Here is a 24,376-nt window from a genome sequence, read left to right on the forward strand (position 1 = left end):
GTGGGCATTCCACAACATTCACGGACTCATTTACTTAACTCTTGGATTTCTAAATGGTACAACAACCTTCCCCATCTTCTTCTCTCTTCTATCTTACATCGCCGTCTAATCTCATCACTTTTTTTTGGTTAATCTTCTCTTCCTGCAATGACATGGCAATGGTATGGACTACTCTTATTATAAAATGAGTTTATATGAATTTCCCTATTTATACTCATATATTAAATGGGATTTAATTTAAATAAATAAGTATCCATATAACTCATTTATATATTATTTAATTATACTTATTATAAATATTTAATATATTAACAGCAAAAATATAATAATATCAATAAAAAAATCTAAAGTCAATTGTAAAAACAAAATTCAAATCGTGTTTCTAGACAAACATCGTAAATTTGTTCCCTCGCCAAAGCTATTAAAACCATATTTTTCTTCAAAAACCGCAAAATTGTGTTTTTCTGCCAAAACCGTAAAAACTGTGTTTTCTTGCCAAAACCGTTTATTTGTGTTTTCTGCCAAAACCGTAAAATCGGGGTTCCCGCCAAAACTGTAAAAATTGTTTTTTCCCTCAAAACTATAAAAACCGTGTTTCCCCGACAAAATCGTAAAATCGTGTTTCCCGCCAAAACTATGAAAACGTATTTTCTCACTAAAAACCATAAAAACATGTGTTTTACCAATATCCATTATAATTATGTATCAAATTAATTTTTGGAAATAGTCAATAATAATTGTTATATTATAAATTTACAACATATTATATGGGTCTAGAAGGGTAAAGAAAATTTAAATGGATTTGGAATTAAATGAGTTTAAATTTAAATGGATTAAATGGGATGGGTTTTAACTGGAGTGGGGTTAAATGTGCTGGGCTTACCCATATTGCCCGTGTGGGCGCACGCTCATGCTCTGGCTGGCCGATAATAGTATAAAGGAAGAGAACTCGTCAACCTCAATTGTGGCGCTTATTAAAACACAATTAGGTTCTTGTTTTTTTCTTCTTTGTATGTCATGTCTTAATCAGGCCCCGTTTTGATCGTGCCGGATTAGTGACTTTCATGATTTGCTACCCATTATTATCTTGATACAACGTGATGATTTAACAGATGAATCTTGGAAAGATCATCTATATATTGGCATTCTATAGACCAAGTTTAAAGATGGAACTTTTTTATTCCCCAGCAAGGTTCAGCAGCTTCATGATCCCATTCCCAAGTAGAGTTTGATGTAAAGTCCTCTGTTTTGTTCTACGGGTAAAAGGATTCTTTAAGCTCCTCTTCACCAAATTACTCGATTACCATTCACCTTCAGCCTGAGAAAGCCCTGCTGGTCCAAGCCGCATCCAGTCTACAGCAGGAGCCACATAAAAAGTTGCTCTACGGCTTAGGGAGACTCTCGCATTAATCGCCTCTTTCCTTTGGTACAGTATTATCGCGGTATATTTAGGTCGACGATGTATTATTCTTCTTAATGCGTCGCTGAACGCGTGGATGAATTATATAAAATTAATATAACGACAAAAAAAATGTTGTGTAAAATCTAACAAAACTCACAGAAACAGAGAAGAACAAACTTGTCGGGTAAAGTAACATCCAAAAACATAAGAGTGTTAAACAATCTGATGTTCTATATCTTTATCTAAACAAAAGACTGAAAGAGTAACTAAAGCAGTGGATGAGTCGATCAATGAAAGATACTGTAGCAGTGACGCCGTTTTAAAAGAACAAAATTAAGAAAGCAAAGAGGAGTCTGATACACACGTCCCTCCTTTAGATTTATAAAATTTTCCTTTCAACCCCGAAAATAAATAATCACCGCACATTTTGCCTGGCCTTGATCATCCGCTTTAGTGTTGCCAGCCAGAAGTTGCATTCGTCCCATTCGCTGGTCGTCAGAAGTACCTGTTTTTGAGTCGAGGGAAAGAAAAAAAACAGATTATTGAACTCCAAATAGCAAGGAACCAGAAGAGATCAATTCACTAGCTAACCTGTAGTTGAAGTGCTGCACTGAAGTCACGGTTGTCCAGAGCTTGACACAGCTGTGCGAGTTTGTCCGCAGCATTCTTGGAGATGTCTCCGCTGTTGAGTTTCGCAAACAGAGCACCTAATTTTCTTGAGTTATCTTCTATCTCACGCTTCTTGGCAGGATTTGCACGTGCGCCTCCGAGTGCTTCCGATGTCTCGTTGAAAAGTCTTGTCAACGTTGCTATCACAGGTTTCTGGTGGGCTGGATCAGTTTGCAACAGGTGGTCAATATATGACTTTTCTCAGAAGCAAAACAAACATGGTCCTGATGTCACATACCTGGAACGTTGGAAGTATCTGCAGTTTGAACAGTTGGTGGCGGAACTGCAGGTGTGGGGGCAGCCTGCTGTGTTGGAGGACTTGTTGGTTGCCCAGATCTTGGTGCAACTCCTGGAGTTGCCATGGGAGTAAATCCTATGGGTCCAGTTGCTGGGGCATTAACTTGGGGCATTATAGGGTTATGATATTGGCCAACTTGTGAAGGCCCAGAAGGTGCATATGGACCAGGACCCGGGGGAGCAGGGTATGCATTGTTAGACGGTCCCTGATTAAATAGATGTTAGCTTAGTTAAACTAAGAATGCAAAAAACATTTAACATAATGGAGTCAAAAGTTCACATTACCGTAAATGAATGAGAACTCATGGTTGGCTGCTGATATTGGTCTGCATTCTTCAGCGCAGGGGGGGTTGAAGGAACAAAAGTAGTTCTCCTAGATGGCTGAGTATTGCTTGCAGGGGTAAAAGATGGCTGCATATAGACACCATAGTCAACAAGTTGGCCAAAGCAATGATATAATAGATTTCCCACCACAAACTTTCCACGACCTCTAGGATATAGATTCTACACAAGTGAACTATAGCAAAGATCTACATTATCCTTTTCTCAAGAATGGGTTTAGAGACTGACATGTTCGGTTTTGAGGATTATTTTAGTTTTTAAGGTCAAAGAACCAGATACCCATAATCCATCTGATATTATCAACAATTCACACAAAGAAAGACTATGCATTTGAGCATCACATACATGCTTGACCACATACATACATTACAGATGCCTTCGTATCTCAAATGCTTGACCAATACCCTTGTACAATAAAATAACCTAAACGGAAAATTTCTGATCTAGACATCTGAGAAATGCTAGATAAGAATATCATTAATGCATGAGGATGTAAGGAAAAATGAGGAAAAAGGAAATGCAACAAAGCCAGAACTTTAGAAACCTGCGGGGCTGGCTGAGCTTGGTGAGGCATAAACATAGTTGGTTGCTGCATGGGTGGATGCGAAGCTTGAGGGACATATCCTACATAAGAATCCGTGTATGGTTGCTGATACTGATTATCATAGGGGTTAGCAAGAACGTTTGGTTGCGCATGAGTCGCCTCCTAAGCCACAGTAGAGTAAAGGCTAAGTATGTTATCCATAAAGGCTAAATCGATTTCAGCGAGTTCTAAGTTCCAATTTAAAACCACTTGCTGAACTTAATATATAAAAAGGAACCTGATTATATGGCACGGTACTTTGAGGTTGAGTGTTAACTGAAGCCGCAGTGTTAGTCTCTGCAGATGCAATATAAAATGATAAGCTAAAATTGTCATCAAAAATCTCTTAAACATTAATCAAAACATGCAAACGAACCAGGTTCTGCAGACAGAGAAATACGATCACGTAATATAGAAAGTTCAGGTGACAATCCACCAGAATCCAGAACTTTCAGGTACTTCATTGCCGTTGTAAGCAGTCCTTGGCTGGCCAGTATCTCAGCATAACTCTCAAAGAGTTTACATAGAGATGCGCTGAACCTTTTGTTGCCAGTTGCCAAAGCAAGGACAAGAGTCTTCTCCATAAGATCCTATAATAAGATAGGGCAGAAAAATATGAACAGAGAAGCCCAACACAGTATATGCGCAAAACATAGAAAGTGATACACACTTGAAGAAGCTCAGCATATGATCTTCCATCCCGCTCATTTGCAAGGCTCCTTGACCAAATTTCTACTGTTCTGTCAACATTGCCAGCACAAATGTAGCACAAAACTGCAGCCAAAGTGTTACCAGCAGCCATCAACTTTGAGGCAAGGGCATCACACAGGGAAGTCCATTGTTCTCCTTGTGCAAACTGTTTGCAAATGAATATAAGATCAGCATTTTTACATAGAAGCTGTATAGTGACTAGAATAACGTAGCAGTTGCATGCATCATGTCACACTGACGGTTTGTTCATCTTGGTTAAGTCAAAGAAAATAACATATCACATTATATTGTTATAAGAATTAAAGTGACAGCAGAAAAAATCTGCGTTTTAGTATGACATGAAAAAGCAGATCCCATTTCCTTTATGGGTTACTGGAGGTTATAAACAAAATAAATTAATAAATTTCTTTTCTTTTCAATGTATTTTTTCCTCAGATTACAAAACTTACAGTACAGAGGAGAGCAAGAGTCTCTTTCCAAAACTTATGCGACCTTGTATAGATAAGGCTTCTGAGATCATTGTTCACCATAGCAGAAACAACCTGAAAACAGATTAACATACAGTATTTTATAGATTTTGTGACCACAGACGGCACTTGCTGGTCTTCAAATATTTCAAGTTGGAAAGGAATATACAATTACCTTCATGTAAGGCGCACTGCTCGTCTTCAAATATTTCTCACGAGTACTTTCCCACAATGCTGTACCACCAACATGAGCAATAACTAAAGCATCTGCCATCTTATTTGCAGATATACATTGATCCACCGCCTCCTTGTAATCTCCAACAACCAAAGCACGCTGGATGGCATTATCAAATACTGGGTCAGAACTTTCTTCCTCTTCTTCTTGCATTTCTTGAATTTCTTCTCCTTTGGCAGCAAAATCTGTGTCAGGAGGCATAAAATCTTTGGCAGATGTAGATACGGGTGTATCCGGTTTAGCAGGAAAGTTGTTAAAGAAGTCTTCTCCATTGTCCATAGCAAATGCAGCTGCCTCATTGCTGTCCTCAGGCTCAAGTGCATGTTCCACAGTATTCTCTAATTTTAGGCCATTCAGATCTGACAAGAGCCCATTTACTGCCTGATCCTTTTCCTCAATAGGCAAAGTAAAGCCAAGATGGCTGATCAACTTTGTCCTTGAAATTTCTTCCTCTTCAAACATAATTTTCAGCAATCCCCATGTCTCCTTCTCCTCTTCAGATCTGCGAAATCAGTAAATCAAAACGGTCCAAAACTGAGTGGTTTGGGGAGTTTGTAAAGGGTGGATATGAACATTTTCAACCACAAGGATGGACATACTCAGTCTCTTCAGATTTCTTCTCGCACAAACCCCTTAGAGAAGTCTTGTCTCCATTTTCTATTGCAGCTTCAAATTCAGAAGTTCGACTCACCAAACTCTGTTCTGTTACCAGGCTGTGCAAAATAACCTGATCATTGCATTTAGTCAAATTAGAACTGACAACGAAGGAGTATGACAGGATAAGTAATCATCTCTATATACCTACCTCAGATAGAATGCTCGAAGCACCCTTTGGAGGAGCCTTTGCGTGACACGATACAAGCTTTCCCCCAAATCCAAAAGATGCACCAACCGGACGCTTATACCATTTTGGTGCTCTTAAAGGAGCTGCATAAAGAGGATTATAATAAGAAATGTTGGTTCTCATGCTATTCATCCTCCAACATAGAATGATAAAAGTAAACAACGGTACACAAATTGTTCAGAATGGGAAAATGGAATTACCAGTACCAAAATTATTCTCTTCAGCACCATAGCGACTGCAACCCTGCACCAAAAGTGTTTGAATACATATCTTTTAATTCATTCTGGCTGGGGAAAGGGAGATCTAGAGTTCAACAGGTTTTTCTAATAAGGTAAATCTCAAATGGAAAATGCATACAATTAACCCTAAAGCATTTGAATCCAGTCGAACAACAAACTGGGAACCCAAAATCTAAATTAATTATAGGAAGGAAAACAGTCAATAGGGCTGGGTTCACAGGTTCATTAATTATTATGCCTCATACATTAATTACATTCATATATAACAAAAAAAAATTACAATTGCGGAAAGGCAAACTACCAAAATACCTCGATGTTGTAGATGCCAATTTTCCCATCAAATGAAGATGCTGATATAACTCCAGGAATCTTTGGGTACCAATGAACATCAAAATTCCAATTGTTGCCAGCAGGTAACTCAGCCACAATCTGATATGGTCGGATCAAATTCAGTCAAAATGGAAAATAGTTAAGTATTACAAATCTGTATCTTTTATCGATTCCTTCTCCCTACCTCTGCTGTATTTGTGTCCCAGCATATCGTTCGGTTGTCCTTAGCACAGGTAAGAAGATATGAGCTGTCACTTGGACACCACTCCATTGCAATAACCCCTGACAGATGAGAAGTATAACCACTACGTTTCACCAAGGTATAACACTAGAAAGAATGAAGACAGCAGGACTACAATATAGTACACCAAAAAAAGGACTGGGTTTTTAAAGACTAAAATGACTGATCTACAAGGCTGTCCACTTACCAACCATAGAAAATGATACCAGAACAGAGAGAAGCACTGAAAAAATGCATTTTGATAGCAATGATATGAAAATACCTCTTTCGTGCCCAGTAAACTCGCGCACAGGAGACATTGTATTCCTCATGTCCCAGAGCTGATTGCAGATAACTTACATCACTACAAGAAACAAATCTGAACTATCTGAAGTAAAGCATTAAATGATTCCATACCTTCAAAGTAGGTGAACTGTCGTCATCTGATGCAACAATTATCTGAGTTGCAATGTCAGGGTTCCACTGTAAAACAGAGCACCGGCGTCGAACTGAATCTGCAAAGCTGATTGATAATGGCCAGATCAACGTTTTGATAACATGTATGGAGATTCCTCGATAATATCACTTAATAAATTAAATACATACTTAATTATAGGCTTCTGCTTCCTCAAGTCCCATATTACTGGGGGGAAAAAAAAAATAAGGATGAGCAGAAACAGAATAATAACAGTGGGGAGAAATGAAGCACTAATCAACCACATAGAGAAAGGGAATAAAACCCTTAATACTCACCAGTAGTCCCATTATATGAGGTAGAAGCTAATATCTGTTGAACTTTTCTATTCCACGAAATAAAGGATATTTCACCTTGTGTAGCAGAACCACTACCCTGTAAAAGACCCTCATAAAGTGTAAGATACTCGAGGATTTGGCTCATAAGATTTAAAGAATTGGGTTTACAGGCACGCAATTGTGACAGTAAGGTAATGCAAAAATAAGGCCGTTGAATCGAAAGAAGTGGTGGTATACCTTGAGAAGTGGAAAATGAGAAGGCTCCGAAGGCTTTAATAAGTCCCAAATGCAAATTTCACCATCATCAGCCCCAGAAGCCAGTAGGTTTGAGCTGTTAGCATTAAACTCTAGACCACGAACCTAAAATACAAGAAAAAGTAGCACGGACGCACACATCATACGAGTGATAAAAGAAAACAGCGTTTAGCAAGAAAGTTATGCATGGAAGCACAACTCACAGGGCCTTTGTGAACTGAAAGATGTCCAACGAGTGCATTATCACTGGACTGGGAGCTGAAAAATGTGACAGTTGTTGTAGTTAGACTCGTTTCAGATGAAAATTCAGGTACCACATATGTGGAGATAGAGCGAAATAGACAATGAGCGGGCGGGGGGGGGGGAAATAAAAGTGATCACTGAGAAAATAAATTGAAGCAAGGCTCGTAGATAAAAGGAAACGCACCCGATCAAAGAAAGAGGATTCCATAGATCTATATTGCCGTCGACAAGGCCGCCGGCAATAAGACCAAGGGAGAATTCCTCGGATCCAGATCCGTTTTTCCCCCAGGCGAGTCTATTGAAGCGCTCGGAGCTGGGGCTTTCCCCAACGAGAGGCAAGTCGCGATCGTCAGACTGAAAGTCGAGTTTAAAGATCTCGAGATTGGCGGAAGAGCTAAAGGAGAGATCGACGGCTCCGGCCATGGTTCCGGCGGCCATGTAAGGAGCGTCGGGAGAGAGGGCGACGGAGGCGGATCTGCCCACCCCCTTGATGCAAGCCATAACGGAGGAGGAGGAAGGGGATCAATCAATCGGAGAGTGGATTTTAGGGTGTGAAGTTGAATTGTAAATTGGGATCTGAAGAAGAAGAATAAGGAGGGGGAGGAGTTACCATTACAGATTAGAATGAAACATCTCATCTGGGAGAAAGTTAGAGCAAAACTTGCAAGGGTGAAATCGTAATCTTACCCTCATAAGAGTAAGGGCAGTCTCGGATACTCGCCTAAGGTTCTGAGAGCCATTCTAAACACGACACGTCGCTCACCTTTCAGGCCTAAGACCCATATAGTTTGGGCCCAGGAAAGTTTGAATCGCAATAATTGGGCCCAATGAGGTGTTTCCTTTCATTTTGTGATCATCAAAAACCAGTCAAAGAGTGTAGTGTATGTGTATGTATATTTTTCCTTAAAAAACAAAAAAAGAGGGAGGTCAATGCCAATGGAGATTGTTAAAATAACTGTAAAGAGGAATGTGCTGAAACACCGGATCTGGCCAGTGGGGCTCGTACACGAAAATCCCATGTGTCCGCTCGTAATATCATTGTCTTACATTTCTCAGTTCCAAATTTATTTTATACATTCCTAATTTCCTATCCCGTAGAGTCCAGGGTTTTCTTTATTACTTGGAAAAGAATATATATATATCCAACAACAAATAGTTGTAAAAAATAAATAAATAGACACAAAATAATTCCAATCCTTTGATTCATAAAACCATCTCTAAAACCCTAGGGGTACGTACGGTGGATCATGGATGAATGTAGTAGGTAATGGTTTTAACTTGTAAACGGTGCTTTGGTTTGCAGTTAATAAAATCAAGATGTATTCAGAGAAACAACGATAGATAAGAAGATGTCTAGCTGGCTTCGACATAGCCAACTCCAACCAGTCGGCAACAAATCCTTCTCATGAGACTTTTTTCTCTCTGTCTCTCTCTTTTGCCAACTTCTAATAAGTGCCACAATTCAATCCAGTCTTTGATCTCTTTTCGTTATCATTTTTGTTTCTCTCCATCTGATTTATTAACGTCTTGTATCTGAGTTTTCATATACTTTATAATATATATATATATATAATAAATGTTATCTATTTTTTGCTTTCTTTAAACCAATAGAGAGCAGGGAATAATAAAGTGTGAATATCAGGATTGCAGCATTGAGTCATGTCACATGGCATAACATGATCGCTCAGAGTCGTTGACATCTTCTTCTCGGCATCTTTTTCTTTTCTTTTTTTTTTTTTTTTGTTCGTCATGCATTTTCTTGTTAACTTATATTATTTGAAAGAAAATAAGAAGATGGAGAAACAATCATTGACAACCAATAGTTGATTAAAGGCCTAAATACAGTACAATATTATCGACGAAGATTAGTAATTTTATAAGCAAGTAAAATTATTTCCAAATCCATATCTTTTGATAAATCTGTAACGAAATCTTTTATTGCATACATGCAGTGATGGAAACATATTTTAAATTGACGTCCCAAATTTAAAAATATTATTTTTTGTTATTCATAAACTAATTATTAATCGGAAAAAAATAAAATAAAAAAGAGAGAGAAGAACAATCATTCGTATAGTAAGAGAGAGGTTTTGACCCAAAAAAAAAAAAAAAAAACGAAGAAGTTGTTTAAAGAAGCAAACCCAAACTCCCATCCCACATACTCGTTGTCTTATTTAACTGTCTCTTCTTTGAAACCCACCAAAGCTTTCTCTTTCTCTTTCTCTTTCTCTTTCTCTCAAGACATAAAATACGAGAATGAGGATAGGACAGCGCTACTCTGTAATCGTATCGGTGTTGGTGTTACTGTGGATGTCGTCTCAAATCGAATGCAGCAGCCAAGTGCACGCCCTGAGCCGCCTGTACCTGTCGAAGCGAGGGGTTGGTTCGTCCACCATGGATACAAGCCATTTCAAGGCGGTCAAGCATTTGAAACCGTCTTCCATGCAGAGTGTTGCGGATCACGAGGAGTTAAGAAAGAGAGATCTGATACGGAGATTGCCCGGACAGCCTCCCGTTGATTTCGATCAGTACGGCGGCTATGTCACTGTCAATGAATCCGCGGGGCGTTCCTTTTTCTACTATTTCGTGGAAGCCTCCAAGTCTAAGGATTCTTCTCCTCTGCTTCTATGGCTCAACGGCGGTAAGTTAGATTCATCGTCCACACATTTCATCTATTGTATCTTCTTAGTTAATTTGCATCTTGGAGTTATTTATAAATACGCTATATATGTGTATAATGTATTTATGTACATAACATAGCAAAAAAAAAAAAGAGAAAAGAAAGACGAACAAGCATGTTAGTTAGTTTGATCGAGACTCGAGAGGCTGTCTTTTTTTCTTCTTTCTGTATTTTTATTAATCTATCATATGTTTCAGAATATAGAGAGGAAACCAAACCATATATGCCTAAGCCTGTTTCTTCCCTCTTTGTTTTTATGTTTTTTTAAAATTATTGTCACACGCCAATAGTCTTTTGTATAAAGAAGATACATCCCCAATTGAAAATGAAAACTGAGAACGGAAAAAGAAAATTGATTTGCCTTTCTCGATGGATTTAAATAATGGCACATGCTGAGGATTTCTCGGCGTGCTTTGTTGCACAGCTCTCTCTCTCTCTCTCTCTACTTGTGAATTATTTAGCTACTACCACTACGTATACGTATCTAATTATATATATAGATACTGAATTGTTCCCATGTACTCTAGTACCTTTTATTCTTAATACTTTTATTTTTCTTAATACAGCTTACATCTTTTATATTCGTTCATCGATTAATTAGCTCTGTCAACAAAATCGAGGATTTAATTACAGAAATATGACTAATGTGCGTTGGAAATAAAAATGAAATAAACAGGACCAGGATGCTCGTCACTGGCGTATGGAGCATTACAAGAGCTTGGGCCGTTCAGAGTGCACAGCGACGGCAAAACGCTTTTTAGAAACCGATATGCATGGAACAATGGTACCTTTTTCTCTCCTTTGTTGTTATTTCTAAAATATTACGCTTATGGTTGTGGTTAAGGAATAAGGACTAATCAAACTGTTTGTGGTGCAGCTGCGAACGTGTTGTTCTTAGAATCGCCGGCGGGAGTGGGGTTCTCGTACACTAACACAACGTCGGACATGGAGAAGCACGGGGACAGGAATACGGCGGCTGATAACTACATCTTCCTGGTGAAGTGGCTGGAGAGATTCCCTGAGTACAAAGACAGGGACTTGTACATCGCCGGTGAGAGCTATGCCGGCCACTATGTTCCACAGCTTGCCCATACTATCCTTCTCCATCACCAAAGCTTCCTCGATCTCAAGGGCATTCTCATAGGAAATGCGGTGATCAACGACGAGACCGACTTGATGGGTATGTACGACTTTTTTGAGAGTCACGCTTTGATCTCCGAAGATTCTTTGGCCAGCCTCAAGAACAACTGCGATCTCAAGACTGAGTCTGCGAGTGTAATGACTGAGGAGTGCGCGGTGGTGTCAGACCAAATCGACATGGACACATATTACCTGGACATCTACAACATATACGCTCCCTTGTGCCTCAACTCCACGCTCACCCGCAGGCCCAAGCGAGGAACCACCATAAGGGAGTTTGATCCGTGCAGTGACCATTATGTGCAGGCCTACCTGAACAGACCGGAAGTCCAAGCGGCACTGCACGCAAACGCTACAAAGCTGCCTTACGAGTGGCAGCCGTGCAGCAGTGTGATAAAGAAGTGGAACGACAGTCCTACCACAGTGATTCCTCTTATTAAGGGGCTGATGGGTCGGGGTGTCCGCGTCTGGGTGTTCAGCGGAGACACGGATGGGAGAATCCCGGTGACGTCCACCAAATACTCCCTCAAGAAGATGAATTTAACGGCCAAAACGGCCTGGCATCCATGGTACATAGGAGGCGAGGTGGGTGGATACACAGAGGAGTACAAAGGGAAGTTGACATTCGCCACCGTCAGAGGGGCTGGTCATCAAGTTCCCAGCTTCCAGCCAAAACGCTCTCTTTCACTCTTCATTCATTTCCTCAATGACACTCCTCTCCCTGACACCTCTCGTTACTGAATATTCTATCTGAGATTGTAATTTCTCTCTTAATTAGCTTTTATGCCTCTCCCATCAATTCTTTATCAACTATTCATAACTTTGAATGTTAATACCTGTTTTGGTCTCACAACCTAAAAAGAGCAACTTATCTCTGTACTATCTACTTGTCCACATCTTCTACATTACCAAGATAGTATATGACTATATTCATATAATCATCTCTAGGACGTAAAGAAAGATGCATACCAAGAACTGATGAACCTTGACATCTTTCCAACCGGACCAGGTTCCTGATTACGCAACGCTTGTTCCTGAATACCCTTATTTTCTGTTTCTAACTGCAAAGAGAAAACAAGAGACAGCTTGCATCATCGACCACACCCACCCTTAACTCTCTAATTATATATACACTATTATGTAAATGAACCCCTTCAAACACTCTACTTTACCTTTTGGACTTTCAGTTGGAGTTCTTCAATGGCCTGCTGTAAGGATTGTATAGTTTTCGACACAATATCTTCATATGCTGATTCCACATCTTCCACAGAATCTAGGCTTGAAATGATTCCTTCATGTATGAACACTTCTTCTAGCATTTTGATGTCTTCGTTGCTAATTCTCTCTTTCATCTGTATACAGTGACAATAATACATCTGTTATCTTCTAGATCCCGTTTTCTGAATATTGGACAGAGTGAGGAAATGGCTGCTGCAGAATCCTAACCTTCTCAAGGATCCTCCCACATTTTTCATCTTTGGTTGCCGAGGAAGGTTCCTCCTGTGACTTCGCAAATTTTACTTCACTGGCACGTGGTGATGCTTTTATGTGCTTTGCCCTGTACAGTAATTCGAAGCAAACATCTGTCTTGAACACGTTCAATAATGTAATACATGCTACATGAAAATGTTACCGGCCATCTAGTGTTACACTGAGATGCATACCTCATGCCAAACCTGAGGGTTGAGAGCGTCTCAGATGCATTCGAAGTGCTAGGTGAGCAACAGCAAAGCAGTGCCATTCGAGAATTCCCACCCTGTGGCATGAGAAACCACTATCGAATTGAGAACAAGCTGGAAGACTATAACATAAAATCAATCTGAGAAGAGATACTAACCAGCGCATCCTGTAGGACGCGAGTAAGCTTGGAGTCACGATATGGTATGTGACTCGCTTTGCTAGGTGACCCACTAGTGAGAGCGTTTATCACGTTCCCCAAGGCTGAGAGTGATTTGTTGATCGTCTTTGCTTCTTCAAGGACCCTACCTTCTGCTCCAGTTTTGTCTGCCTTCTCTGAGCCAGCCAGGTCGACAAGAATCAATTTTCCTGTTTTTACCCTGTTCACATGCCAAAAATGTATAAGCTCCACCACTAGAGCACCCCCATTTTATGATTAATTGTGAGAAAACTGTGCCTCTTATCTTTAACTGAATCCTGCTGGATTGTTAAGAAGTAGGCGCAGTGGCTTCTACTGCTGGACATATTCATTTCTGTCATTCATTGTTAAACTGGAAACATTCTTCAAGATGAGTCTCAATCAGTTTTAACTTTTCAGTTAACTCAGAGTAGCATACTCTCAATTTCACTATCCATTAAATGTGGAAACACTGAACAAGCAAGTGCTGATAAGCTAAGAGGATACGGGTTTCCCCAACAGCGCGATTAGCTAAACCGGTCTGAAATGGCAATTGGCATCAGAATTAAGAAAAAAGAAGGTAGTATTAGGTAATTAGGAAACCCAGGGTAGCTGCTATCTTACGCATAGATGTTGTAATGCCTCTGCGGAATCTGATACAGGTACCTGAAGCACGAATAATTAAAACTTTCCCTACGCTGTAAAGTTTATTTTTTCTCAACACTAACAGAAGAGATAAGGCAATGAAGCTAGCCTCTGTAACGCCAGACAACAGTATTCCTTGTGTTTTAGTCTCCTTGATCTGTATGTTTCCTTTTGATAAGTCTAAGAGGTCCCTGAGAGAGTTAGAGATAAATTCATTAATCGATAAGCTAGGCTATAAGCTAGAAGAAATCAGAGAGAATTATAGGCGTACACATTACCTAACTTTCTCCATGTAGATCTCAACCTACAGGAGACAAAGACACTTAAGATATTTATACATGAGGGAATGTAAGGAGGGTAATAGCAACTGCATTTAGATCACTACCATAGACAATTTAACTGTGTATCTTGCAATATCTTGAAGAGAGCTGATTTGAGCAAACATCCCATCGACCACTCTTTGAAGCAATCCTTTATTGTGCTCATCACAGTCCTGGATGCCTGGTCCCTGAATCAATAGAATAACACCAAGTTTAATAAGAAGGAAAGGTCCTTGTGCTACAGGCACAGCTCATATAGATATCAAAATAATTTAGGTGACCTCCATGGAATATGTCTTCCCAGCCCCTGTCTGCATAGTAAGAAAATAACAAGATCAAATCTGAGATCTGCCAAAACTTATATAAACAAAAAAAGACAATGAAAGCATTCCACGTAGGGAAAGAGATCACCAGAACAAACCTGTCCATAAGTGATGATTGTTCCGTTGATAGCATTCACAGCGTCTGAAAGTAGATATATACTACAAAGGTAAGATGCAGAAGACGAAAGGTAGGAAGACCAAAGAAAGCAACATATTAAAATCACAATGGTGTTAATTGCTTAGATCTAAAAATCCCTAACAAGCAGCAGCGGTGGCACATAAATAATTTTCTATAAGATATAGGAGTAGAAGAAGAATACCTCTCATGATCGGTAGAGCCAGAAACTCATAAACCGCAGCTTGGGGAGACTCCTCATAAAAAACTCTATCGAGGCTGAATGTTAATTCGTCTTCCTTGTCATCCTACACGCAAGAAAATTGAAGAAAAAACCAAAATAAGCAGTGAAAGATTCAATGTGGCTAGAGTTTGAGACAAAAATAACATGAATCAACCACATGGAGTCCCAGTACTAACTTGGAAAACGAAGGTTTCAGCGTCGATGCCTCGAACACAGACACCGTCGTTGTGATCGCGAAACTCTTTAGAGCTTCGTGGCCTAAATCGCGCACAGACTGTAACGTTAGACATCGCTCCTTACCAATCTATAGTAGAAACACCTAAAAAAGAATCAGCAAGCAGAGACGGCGGCGATGAGCAGGGAAGAAGAGCAAAGGAAATTTGAAAGCGGAATTTGAATCAAGTTAGTTACCTCTCAAAAGGAGAGGGGGCTTTCTTCGACTGGGCGGGAAAAAAAGAAACTCGAAATTTCTGATTTGGGATCGCAAAAAGAGGACGATGAAGAAGAAGAAGAAGAAGGAGAAGGTGAAGAAGAGGACACGCGTGTGGTTGTAAAAAGATCGAATGGTTTAAAACAAGACAGGTGTCAATTAGGAGCACGGTAGTGAAGGTGCACCATCACGCAGAATATAATATCTAAGAGAAAGAGAGAGAGAGAGAGAAAAGGGAAGGTGTTGTTATCCCCTTTGGGCGTAGAGTGGATTAGGCATTCATACTCTCACTGCTTTCTTCTTCTTCTTCTTCTTCTTTCCTACAGAGAGAGAGAGAGAGAGCTCTAACAATGGCTACTTGCGCCACTCACTCGTCTCTCATGCTAGCATACGCCGCCGCATCCACTCGTTCTCAGGACCTTACCCCTACTCCATCTCTTTTCTCTTTTGCCAGCCCCAGACCCAACAACTTAAGCGTCCCGCTTCTTCTCCTCGGGGGTTCCAGGGAGAGAAGATGTGCTGCTATTGAGAGAGCTTCTAATCGATATTTCCAGGTCGTTGTCTCCGCCGTGGCCGCAGAGGCTGACCTCGACACGGAGGAGGACGCGGAGCAGACCGCCACCGCCACCGCCGTCCTTGACCCGCCCAAGCCTAAGAAAGGAAAAGCAGCTTTGGTTCTTAAGAGAGATAGAGTATGCTTTGCTTTCGCTTTTTATCCCCTTTGTATTTAATTTTTAAATTATTGTTCTAATGTTTTTCATATCTCTTCCTTTGCTAACCCTTTGACAGACAAGGTCTAAGAGGTTTTTGGAAATCCAAAAGCTGAGGGAAACCAAAAAGGAGTATGACGTGACGGCTGCTATATCTTTGCTTAAGCAAACCGCCAACACAAGGTTCGTGGAGTCGGTTGAAGCCCATTTCCGTCTCAACATCGATCCAAAGTACAACGATCAGCAGCTGCGTGCAACGGTCAGCTTTGGCTTTTCTCAATACTCACCCTGTGCTTCATTCGCATTCAATCTCTCAATGCTTCTTTTTTTTTTTTTCCTATAGGTGAGCCTGCCTAAGGGAACTGGCCAGACTGTTATAGTGGCTGTTCTTGCACAAGGTAATTGCCAATGTCTATTGTATGTTTTCAGTCATTGTTTCTGGGATTTTGCTATGATTTCACATAGTGCTTCTGTAGATAAATTGGTGTGATTTACTCTTTTTTATATCTTTGATTGAATGGGAGTTCTTGTGTATTTCGAAATCATGTGGTTTAAATTCTTCTTTAAATCTTTGGCTTGCACCATTTCCATGCTCATCATCCAGGTGAGAAGGTCGATGAAGCCAAAAATGCAGGGGCAGATATTGTGGGCAGTGATGATCTAATCGAACAAATTAAAGGTGGTTTCATGGAGTTTGACAAGTTGATTGCATCCCCAGATATGATGGTCAAGGTGTGTGTTTTCCACTCATTTGGCCTGTTTGAACAGATAAGGCTTTAGTTGTTCGAGTATACAAAACTCCCTGCTTGGCCAAAAATGTGTTGTGACATGCTATAGTTGTAATCTATTCCTAACATTCTTGAACTTGGCGGTTAGGTTGCTGGCTTGGGAAAGATTCTTGGCCCTAGGGGACTCATGCCAAACCCCAAGGCTGGTACGGTCACAGCCAACATTCCCCAGGTAAGCCTTCTCTTTCCACATCTTTTTCCTGATTCTGGTAATCATGGCTTAAAGATGCATACATCTCTCAGGCTATAGAAGAGTTCAAGAAGGGTAAAGTAGAATTCAGAGCAGATAAAACTGGGATTGTTCACATCCCCTTTGGGAAAGTTAATTTTACAGAGGAAGACCTACTCATTAACTTCCTTGCAGCAGTGGTACGCTGATTGTCCATTCTCATTACATGTATATCTGTTGTTTGTATTACAGAAATGAAGATGAAAAAGTAAATGATGAATGCAGAAATCAGTGGAGACAAACAAGCCAAAGGGAGCAAAAGGAGTTTACTGGAAAAGCGCGCACATATGCTCGTCAATGGGGCCATCCATCAAGTTGAACATAAGGGAGATGATAGACTTCAAACCTCCAGCTGCCAACTAACCAGCAACCACATTTGTGTAAATTGGGAACTTTGGGGAGATAGGCAATGCTGAGTGTTGACGAGAGGAGTCTAGTCTGTTAGTTATCTTTCACACCTCGCTGGTTTGTATTAATATGATGGCCATTTGCTTCTCGTCGTTATATATATACTTTTGCTATAATGCTATTGAAACAAATGGCAAGGGCTATACATGTCGGACTCAAAACTCTTTAATGCTCTCTAAAAGAAGACCTTACACTTATCTTAAGAGATACATACGGGGAGAGTTTTGTGTACATTACATATGATTACTACTACAACTATTACAAGGCCAAACTCTGCTTTGTCACTTCCATTTTGGTGAGAAGCCCTCTCATCTCTTCCTCCATTCTCATCTTCATTTCATAAAACTCTCTCTGCCCTCTCTCTATTGCATCCAACTCCTCCTGTCTACTCCTCCTTCTCTCTTCTGCCTCCTCCATGCTCAACTTCCCTATTCTCATCTTGTACTCTTCCTCTATCTTCTCCTTCTTCGCTATTGCTATTCGTTTCAGCCCCTCTGCTTCTCTTCTTGCATCATCTGCCCGTCCTTGGAACATCCCTGCCTCTGCTTGCTTCATTCTCACGATGCTCTCCAGTTCTTCAAAATGAGGTTCCTTTGCCGATCCCCTTTTCAAACCAATCTCCACTCCACATATTTCAGCTAGTCTCTCTCTGTGGAACGTATCAACTACGCTCACAGACCTTTTCAGCTGATGATGAGGTTTATCTGAGCAAACCGATCTCAGCCATGCAGTGTCCTGACTATAGATTCCCCTCTCATGCCTGGGTTTTGGCTGTTCGTATCTGAACGGGGCAGAAGTTTCACCAGGGGTGGATGAATCATAGTCTGCAGTCACCAAGCAAAGAATTACTGACGATGATCAGCAATTACCATTTTTACAAGGAATATCTATGGCGCTGGTATCACAAGATATTAAACCAATATGTGTTCACATCGTGTGATCATCTAAACTAAGGCAGATAGATAAATCATAAACCCATCATATTAAACTCACAATTAAAACAGTTTCACGCACCTGAAATGAAACCCAATATCTGATTGCAAGCTTCAGGAAGGCCTATCGATTTACTTTTCAAACTTTCCAGCATCGCATCAGCAGCTTGTCTCAACTGTTTTCCTCTAGAGTCTTTGCTTGATGAAAATATCTTGTTGACATACTCAAGTTCCTTGCAAAAGCGGTCAAATTTCCATTCCCTGGCAAAATTTAGAAACACTTCTTTGACAAAGCCAAACATCTCCGAGGGATGGTTACAGGCTACGCAGTGGAACTGCATCTCGGTAATTCCTGGAGCACCAGAAGCTTGGATCCCATTCCGTATGTAAGATTCTCTTATCCCACAATCTGTGTGGCACCAGTGAAGACAAACATCACACCCAACCCAGCTACAGGTGTTGGATGCCATATCAAAATTTGAGCACAGAAGACACATACAAGCACTACAAAATCCATCCTTCCTTGAACAAACCTTGCAATCGCATTCATCCACAGGCACCAAAACCCTGCAAGAAAGATTTTTGCATCTCATGTTCATGTAAATCTCAGCTAAATGAGGAGACGAGATGCTGTTGTCTAACTTAAGGAAATCTAAGCGCCCAGTTTTTAGTGAGACCAAGATCTCCAACTGAGCACGATGAGATTTTGTAAGCAATTCAAGAGTTATATCAGTCCTGTTCTGCAGAGCATCTTGAAAAGCACCAAGTTGTACATTCTTATCCATGTTCAGCATCATCTGCCGGATGTTTTCCTTCAAGCTACTTATGTATCGACTGGGCATCTCATGAAATCTCTTGGTCATCAGATGCATCGAATCGGAGAGAATGTATCTAATGACCGTCTCAACAAAATCATGCCCACCAGATTCCATTCCATTTATCCAGGAATTGCTACCACTGAAAAAGTCCTTGGCTTTTTTCTTCTCAACAAACTTTGAGCCATTTTCAAGAGAGCTGGTTCTTGGACAAGCTGATCTAACATCAACACTTTTCTGGAAACTCAATTGTTTCTCAAGTCTATTCTCTGCCTTGGAGCTCCCATCAGCCAATCTAAGATGCCCTTCATCAGCTTCACCAGAAATTAAAATGCCTTTCATTGCTTGAGGTTGAACTGAACCATTTCCATTTTCCATCAGTCTTTGATAGACTATATTCTCGTTGTACTTTGGATCATTATGAGAAAGTGCCTGCCAATCGATACCCTGAAATATAGGTCGGCTATGAACTGACTGCTCATTATCTCCAATATTGTGATTTAGTGAACAGCTTGGATTATGATTAAATGAGCGGGAACCTGAAAAGGACATAGACATGGTGAAGCCATCAGAATTGGTACAAAACGTGTCTGTCAAAGACCGAACACTTTCAGAACGGACTGGTGACCCCAGAGGCTGATTAGTATCCTGGCCACCAATTGGCAACAAAACATCTGGTAGGCTAAGTGACAGATCCAGTGGCTCCAACAACAATTTCTCATCCTTGGGCTTATTAACACTTGACTGGTCAGTTTTATTTTTTCTTAGAGCAGGAGAACTAGAGAACAGTTCAAATCCTCTAATACTAGGTCCTCCGAAGTTGTCATCTTTTTCATCTTTATCCCTTTCGGAAATATCCTCAGGCTTTCTTTCAGAAAATAGTGCGTTCCCATGTAAATGAGTAAGTGGGACATCAGAATGTTTGCTGTTATCCGAGTGTTTGTGGACCGAGCAATCCGATACAATGGTAATGTATTCTGCAGGCGTTCTAATCCCTAGAGCATTTTCCTCAACACATTCATGGCCTGCTTCAGTTTCCGCTTTGTTTGTATCACCATCAATACCTTGAACTCCCTTAAACTCTTCTAGCTGAAACTGCTCAGGGACATCTGGATAAAGACTTTCTTCCAACTTCACTTCATGGTTCTCCTTGTAGTCTTCATTGTTATTATCGACCATATCTGTAATCTTAGTGACACTAGCAATGGCTGTGTCATCTCTACGCTCATGTTCACTAGCTGAAGTTGTAGAATTATCATTCATGTTGTTTTGATTAACATGCATGGTCTCACTGGCATGCTCAAGCACATTTTCCCCTTCCTCAACAGTTTTCTTATCCGCCATGCTCTCAGCTGTTTCCATATCCCTATCACCACCCACATGACTGAGTTCTTGGTTACTTACAGTTTCGGCATCAAATTCAGCGTTTTTTTCCAACTCCAATACGTCAATCCTTGCGTCCTTATGATCAGCAGCAGCGCAGGAGGAAGGTTTCTCAGCGTCATCTTTGGTTTGATGAGAAAGCCCGGAGGCGGTCTCTGGTTGAGGGTCAGGCTCCAGCTCCCCTTCCTCCATCTCGCTACTGGTTGTACTGATCTGACGCTGCACTTCATCCTCGCTTTTCTTGCCAACATTTCCAACACTTTTGGATTGCTCGCTCCCAGAATCTTTGGACCATGTAGGAGAAGCTAGAGATTTGGATCTGGAGCGGGAATTTCTGGAATCGAGTAGCTTCAATTTGGGTTGATCGTCTCTATCCCTTTCAGAGTCTCTTAATCTCCTATCTCGGTCTTCGACGCCAAAGTCATTACCAGGACCACTAAATCTCCTCCAGGAGGAGACACTATCTTCCCTTTTGGGCCTCTCCCTCTCAGAACGAAATCCTTTTGGAAAAGCCCTCCTTGAGAAACAAGCGCTCTCAGATCGATGGAACCGGGCATCCGGGTCGTTCTTTCGATGATTATCAAAGTCACGGTTGGATCGCCTACGGGAAAACCCCCTCGAGAAGCCGGCATCTCCCCCGCGTTCACGGTCACGGTCGCGAGAGAAGGACTTGTGGAAGAAGTCCCGATGGGGCCGGTCCGAGTTGAGAGGTTCTCCGCCAGCATTCTTATCACTACAGGAATCAACGTCGTCGCTGGATCTTAGTCTCTTCATCTTTTCTTTTTTAGTTGCTGTGCGGGATTAAAAATAAAAGGCTTAGGGTTTTTGAGGATCGGAAAATTAAGTGGTAATCGGAGAAAGCGTACAGGAGGAGAAAGGAAAAAGCGAGTACCTGAAGATTGGGGCAAGATTCATGTCCGAAGAGCCCTAACTTGCAGATTCAGCTGCCATTTTTTTTTTTTTTTTTTAAGTATTAACAGAGGATGGATGGGAATCACGCAACGAGGAAGACGAAAGAAAAGGAATATTGCAAGTCAAACTGAGTGGGAAAAGCACCATCTCACTTCACCCTTCCTTTACTGAGTTATTTACATCATCTGCCACCTTCCCCTGACCAGAGAACGTGGGCGTTTACGTCATTTTCGTTGCTATCCAATCTTTGACTCTTATCGCGTGTGCGTGTCGTCGTTTCCCACAACTTAAAATCATTGGAGACAGTTAGTTTGGTACTGCTGGGCTCTATAAGTGGGTCTTTCTACGGCCCATCACAACTACTCTTTTTAAAACAACACAATACATATCGTTCCAAGTTCTGTTTCTAACGTATCTTCATCTTCTTCTCATCCAAATGTGGTGCCTACCATCTGTTCGACCAAATGTGTCAGAGATGTTCTTCAAGTCTTCTTCCCTTCCGATACTCAAACCAACTGCTAGATTCTCCACGGCTTCCTCTCCCTATCTTCCTCCTTACTTCAGGTTTTTTCCTTTTGCTCTCTCGAACTCAGCTTTCCCACTAAATTATTTTGATTTCGGTCCTCACTAGTGCTTCGCTCCAGCGTCGCCCCAATGATGGATTGGACCGATAATCATTACCGGACGCTTGCTCGCCTCATATCAAAACACGCTTGGCTTTATACCGAAATGATTGCCGCTGAAACTCTTGTTCACCAGCAGACCAATCTGGTAGTATTTCTTTTCTTATTCTGTTTTTATTTGTATCAGCGGTATGCCCTTTCGCTAGACATGTCCCTTCGTCTTCACTTTGCCTCAGGACAGGTTCCTAGCATTTTCTCCCCAACAACATCCTATTGTTCTCCAACTCGGTGGTAGCAATGTCGAAAACCTTGCAAAGGCTGCTAAGCTTTCTGATGCGTACGGATACGACGAAATCAATCTCAAGTTTGTACTCTTTCTCTTCGCCTACTTCACTATTGTGCTTGGAATTTCAAACTTAACTGTGTTCGTTCTGTTGAGATAGCTGCGGGTGCCCCAGTCCTAAGGTTGCCGGCCATGGTTGCTTTGGTGTTAGCCTTATGCTCAAACCCAAGGTCCGTTACTTCTCATGATTTCAAAAAAAAAAAAAAAAAAACTGCTTTTTTCTTTTCTTATGGTGCTCCCTCCCACGCTTTCTTTGTAAGCTTGTTGGAGAGGCAATGTCTGCTATTGCTGCCAATACCAGTGTCCCTGTTACTGTGAAATGTCGAATTGGTGTAGATGATCATGATTCGTATGATGAGCTCTGTGAGTTTTTTACTTCCAAGTGCGTTCTATTTTAAATCTCGTTTGAACTGGGCCTAGATTGTACTAATACACCTTTTTCTTTACTCTTAGGTGACTTTGTCTACAAGGTTTCTACTCTATCACCGACCAGGCATTTTATTATTCATTCACGCAAGGCACTGCTCGGTGGGATAAGTCCTGCTGATAACCGGAGAATCCCTCCTCTTAAGTATGTTTACCATAACTTGCCTCTTGATTACCTGTAATTGTGTATAGTCTATTGTTTTCTTCAAGTCACCTGCTTTTGAGCGTAGTTCAGGTATGAGTACTACTATGCCCTTGTGCGTGACTTCCCGGACTTGGGATTCACAATTAATGGAGGCATTACTTCTGTTTCGAAGGTGACCCTAGTGTAATCTTGGATACGAGAGCATAGCTTTCTTCTTTCCGACCAGGGTAAGGCTGAGTAAAATCTTGTGATTGTAAGGTAAACGCTGCGCTGAAGGAAGGAGCTCATGGAGTCATGGTCGGACGTGCTGCATACAACAAGTATGTGAAATTTAGCTCGATTGGTCTGAGCTCTATATCATATTTTTTTCTTGATTCTCCATCCATTCTTGACAGCCCTTGGCAGATGCTAGGACCTGTTGACACTGCAGTTTATGGTGTACCAAGTAGTGGCCTTACTCGCAGACAGGTGCTGTGGAAATATTCAGCTTTTGAGTTGGTTTGTCTGTCAAGCTTGTCGAGAAGCTAACTAAATGTTTTTGGGCAGGTTCTTGAGCAATATCAAGTATACGGGGACTCTGTGTTAGGAACACATGGAAACGGGAGGCCTAACGTGAGGGATTTAGTGAAGGTACTTGAGGTTTAAACAAGAAAGCGGTATGGGTTGTGAAAAAAATACAAGTCTTGTATGATAACTGAAGATGTTTCAATTGATTGCAGCCTTTGCTAAACCTTTTCCACTCAGAAACTGGAAATAGCATGTGGAAGCGGAGAGCAGACGCAGCTTTCAAGGAGTGCAGGGTGTGTGACTTGATATTCGTGATAACATATGTTATAATGTTTGTAATTGGTGGTAAGTGTTGAAGTGTATATTGCAGAGTGTTGGATCGTTACTGGAGGAAAGCCTGATGGCGATCCCAGACAGCGTCTTAGATTCCCCCATATCTGGGACTCGAGAGAGTGTAGAAGAAGATGTCTTTGCAAATGTGCATAATGTATTGCCACCGCGCTACGAAGCTGGAGAACAAATCATCTTATGTGCTTAGTTGTTGTAATCTGTCTGTTGGCGATCTATTAAAATTGAATCTACAAGAATATGTATGTATGATCAGCGATTACTTTTTGGTCGCCGGTGAAGACTTACAGTTGAAGAGTGGGTTGTGTTTAAGTTGGTACTGGACTGCGTATATAAATAATATGGGCTTTTCTGTTGCTTTTGTGTTGGGCCGGAACTCATATGGAGCAAAGAGGACTACGTATATCCCAGAAAAAGAAAGATATTACGAAAAGAAGATTCCGTTGCGACGTGGCAGCGTTTCCG

At 41.0% G+C, this 24,376-nt stretch overlaps 6 protein-coding genes across 11 annotated transcripts; 3 read left to right on the top strand and 3 right to left on the bottom strand.

Moving 5' to 3' along the window:
• Positions 1-1,561: 1,561 nt before the first annotated feature.
• On the bottom strand, positions 1,562-8,213 carry LOC17887318 (protein transport protein SEC31 homolog B). 2 transcript variants are annotated; one of them, XM_023782007.1, is made up of 22 exons: positions 7,775-8,213; positions 7,551-7,605; positions 7,330-7,452; positions 7,093-7,189; positions 6,946-6,982; positions 6,757-6,862; positions 6,623-6,680; positions 6,304-6,401; positions 6,099-6,218; positions 5,757-5,793; positions 5,512-5,633; positions 5,306-5,433; positions 4,647-5,208; positions 4,454-4,546; positions 3,964-4,149; positions 3,670-3,883; positions 3,532-3,590; positions 3,255-3,416; positions 2,654-2,779; positions 2,310-2,574; positions 1,994-2,232; positions 1,562-1,907 (listed from the first exon to the last, which is right to left on the bottom strand). In XM_023782007.1, exons 1-22 carry the CDS (start codon positions 8,089-8,091, stop codon positions 1,818-1,820), a joined length of 3,294 nt encoding a protein of 1,097 aa, XP_023637775.1. In that variant the 5' UTR covers positions 8,092-8,213; the 3' UTR covers positions 1,562-1,817. The 2 variants fall into 2 exon arrangements, with proteins under 2 accessions (XP_023637775.1, XP_023637774.1); XM_023782006.1 differs by having other exon boundaries at positions 5,751-5,793.
• A 1,555-nt stretch (positions 8,214-9,768) lies between these two features.
• Positions 9,769-12,263, top strand: LOC17887395 (serine carboxypeptidase-like 40). The gene is made up of 3 exons (XM_006292461.2): positions 9,769-10,231; positions 10,947-11,054; positions 11,148-12,263. Exons 1-3 carry the CDS (start codon positions 9,847-9,849, stop codon positions 12,149-12,151), a joined length of 1,497 nt encoding a protein of 498 aa, XP_006292523.2. The 5' UTR covers positions 9,769-9,846; the 3' UTR covers positions 12,152-12,263.
• On the bottom strand, positions 12,066-15,431 carry LOC17886389 (kinesin-like protein KIN-1). 3 transcript variants are annotated; one of them, XM_023782599.1, is made up of 17 exons: positions 15,324-15,431; positions 15,089-15,231; positions 14,874-14,976; positions 14,652-14,695; positions 14,512-14,541; positions 14,296-14,418; positions 14,189-14,214; positions 14,020-14,101; positions 13,890-13,931; positions 13,773-13,806; positions 13,545-13,620; positions 13,248-13,467; positions 13,075-13,166; positions 12,857-12,968; positions 12,583-12,762; positions 12,380-12,471; positions 12,066-12,160 (listed from the first exon to the last, which is right to left on the bottom strand). In XM_023782599.1, coding segments are annotated over exons 2-17 (1,371 nt in total). In that variant the 5' UTR covers positions 15,203-15,231; positions 15,324-15,431; the 3' UTR covers positions 12,066-12,159. The 3 variants fall into 3 exon arrangements, with proteins under 3 accessions (XP_023638367.1, XP_023638365.1, XP_023638366.1); XM_023782597.1 differs by lacking the exon at positions 12,066-12,160 and having other exon boundaries at positions 12,210-12,471; XM_023782598.1 differs by lacking the exon at positions 12,066-12,160 and having other exon boundaries at positions 12,210-12,471; positions 15,089-15,216; positions 15,324-15,390.
• Positions 15,432-15,599: 168 nt separating this feature from the next.
• Positions 15,600-17,631, top strand: LOC17887049 (50S ribosomal protein L1, chloroplastic). The gene is made up of 7 exons (XM_006291351.2): positions 15,600-16,034; positions 16,132-16,311; positions 16,396-16,450; positions 16,657-16,784; positions 16,929-17,012; positions 17,084-17,209; positions 17,295-17,631. Exons 1-7 carry the CDS (start codon positions 15,693-15,695, stop codon positions 17,430-17,432), a joined length of 1,053 nt encoding a protein of 350 aa, XP_006291413.1. The 5' UTR covers positions 15,600-15,692; the 3' UTR covers positions 17,433-17,631.
• LOC17885988 (protein OBERON 4) lies at positions 17,627-21,609 on the bottom strand. Of its 2 annotated transcripts, XM_023782595.1 has the most exons (4): positions 21,500-21,609; positions 19,052-21,398; positions 18,492-18,976; positions 17,627-18,301 (listed from the first exon to the last, which is right to left on the bottom strand). In XM_023782595.1, exons 2-4 carry the CDS (start codon positions 21,379-21,381, stop codon positions 17,736-17,738), a joined length of 3,381 nt encoding a protein of 1,126 aa, XP_023638363.1. In that variant the 5' UTR covers positions 21,382-21,398; positions 21,500-21,609; the 3' UTR covers positions 17,627-17,735. The 2 variants fall into 2 exon arrangements, with proteins under 2 accessions (XP_023638363.1, XP_006293229.1); XM_006293167.2 differs by having other exon boundaries at positions 18,492-21,398.
• Positions 21,610-21,852: 243 nt separating this feature from the next.
• On the top strand, positions 21,853-24,270 carry LOC17887512 (tRNA-dihydrouridine(20/20a) synthase). 2 transcript variants are annotated; one of them, XM_023782600.1, is made up of 12 exons: positions 21,853-22,083; positions 22,164-22,290; positions 22,379-22,506; positions 22,586-22,655; positions 22,746-22,848; positions 22,939-23,056; positions 23,147-23,228; positions 23,315-23,376; positions 23,452-23,524; positions 23,603-23,686; positions 23,776-23,856; positions 23,934-24,270. In XM_023782600.1, the coding sequence occupies exons 1-12, from the start codon at positions 21,956-21,958 to the stop codon at positions 24,099-24,101; spliced, it is 1,224 nt and encodes a 407-aa protein (XP_023638368.1). In that variant the 5' UTR covers positions 21,853-21,955; the 3' UTR covers positions 24,102-24,270. The 2 variants fall into 2 exon arrangements, with proteins under 2 accessions (XP_023638368.1, XP_023638369.1); XM_023782601.1 differs by having other exon boundaries at positions 21,984-22,080; positions 22,187-22,290.
• The last annotated feature ends 106 nt before the right edge of the window (positions 24,271-24,376 follow it).

Source organism: Capsella rubella, unplaced genomic scaffold, assembly GCF_000375325.1.
Source record: "Capsella rubella cultivar Monte Gargano unplaced genomic scaffold, Caprub1_0 scaffold_5, whole genome shotgun sequence".
Lineage (NCBI taxonomy): Eukaryota > Viridiplantae > Streptophyta > Magnoliopsida > Brassicales > Brassicaceae > Capsella > Capsella rubella.

Bases quoted from the DNA above. Each gene is read 5' to 3' on its own strand.
- LOC17887395 (XM_006292461.2), top strand. From the start codon at position 9,847: ATGAGGATAGGACAGCGCTACTCTGTAATCGTATCGGTGTTGGTGTTA. The intron at 10,232-10,946 runs GTAAGTTAGATT...TGAAATAAACAG, and splicing joins GCTTCTATGGCTCAACGGCG to GACCAGGATGCTCGTCACTG. The intron at 11,055-11,147 runs GTACCTTTTTCT...TTTGTGGTGCAG, and splicing joins CCGATATGCATGGAACAATG to CTGCGAACGTGTTGTTCTTA.
- LOC17887512 (XM_023782600.1), top strand. From the start codon at position 21,956: ATGTGGTGCCTACCATCTGTTCGACCAAATGTGTCAGAGATGTTCTTC. The intron at 23,525-23,602 runs GTGCTGTGGAAA...GTTTTTGGGCAG, and splicing joins GTGGCCTTACTCGCAGACAG to GTTCTTGAGCAATATCAAGT. The intron at 23,857-23,933 runs GTGTGTGACTTG...TGTATATTGCAG, and splicing joins CAGCTTTCAAGGAGTGCAGG to AGTGTTGGATCGTTACTGGA.
- LOC17886389 (XM_023782597.1), bottom strand. From the start codon at position 15,202: ATGTCTAACGTTACAGTCTGTGCGCGATTTAGGCCACGAAGCTCTAAA. The intron at 13,932-14,019 runs GCTAGCTTCATT...TTCGTGCTTCAG, and splicing joins TGTTGTCTGGCGTTACAGAG to GTACCTGTATCAGATTCCGC. The intron at 13,807-13,889 runs GTAAGATAGCAG...TTGCCATTTCAG, and splicing joins AGGCATTACAACATCTATGC to ACCGGTTTAGCTAATCGCGC.
- LOC17885988 (XM_006293167.2), bottom strand. From the start codon at position 21,381: ATGAAGAGACTAAGATCCAGCGACGACGTTGATTCCTGTAGTGATAAG. The intron at 18,302-18,491 runs GTGCGTGAAACT...TGGTGACTGCAG, and splicing joins GATATTGGGTTTCATTTCAG to ACTATGATTCATCCACCCCT.
- LOC17887318 (XM_023782006.1), bottom strand. From the start codon at position 8,091: ATGGCTTGCATCAAGGGGGTGGGCAGATCCGCCTCCGTCGCCCTCTCT. The intron at 6,402-6,622 runs GTATTTTCATAT...CTCATCTGTCAG, and splicing joins GTTTACTGGGCACGAAAGAG to GGGTTATTGCAATGGAGTGG. The intron at 2,575-2,653 runs GTAATGTGAACT...CTATTTAATCAG, and splicing joins TGAGTTCTCATTCATTTACG to GGACCGTCTAACAATGCATA.
- LOC17887049 (XM_006291351.2), top strand. From the start codon at position 15,693: ATGGCTACTTGCGCCACTCACTCGTCTCTCATGCTAGCATACGCCGCC. The intron at 16,451-16,656 runs GTAATTGCCAAT...CTCATCATCCAG, and splicing joins AGTGGCTGTTCTTGCACAAG to GTGAGAAGGTCGATGAAGCC. The intron at 17,013-17,083 runs GTAAGCCTTCTC...TACATCTCTCAG, and splicing joins TCACAGCCAACATTCCCCAG to GCTATAGAAGAGTTCAAGAA.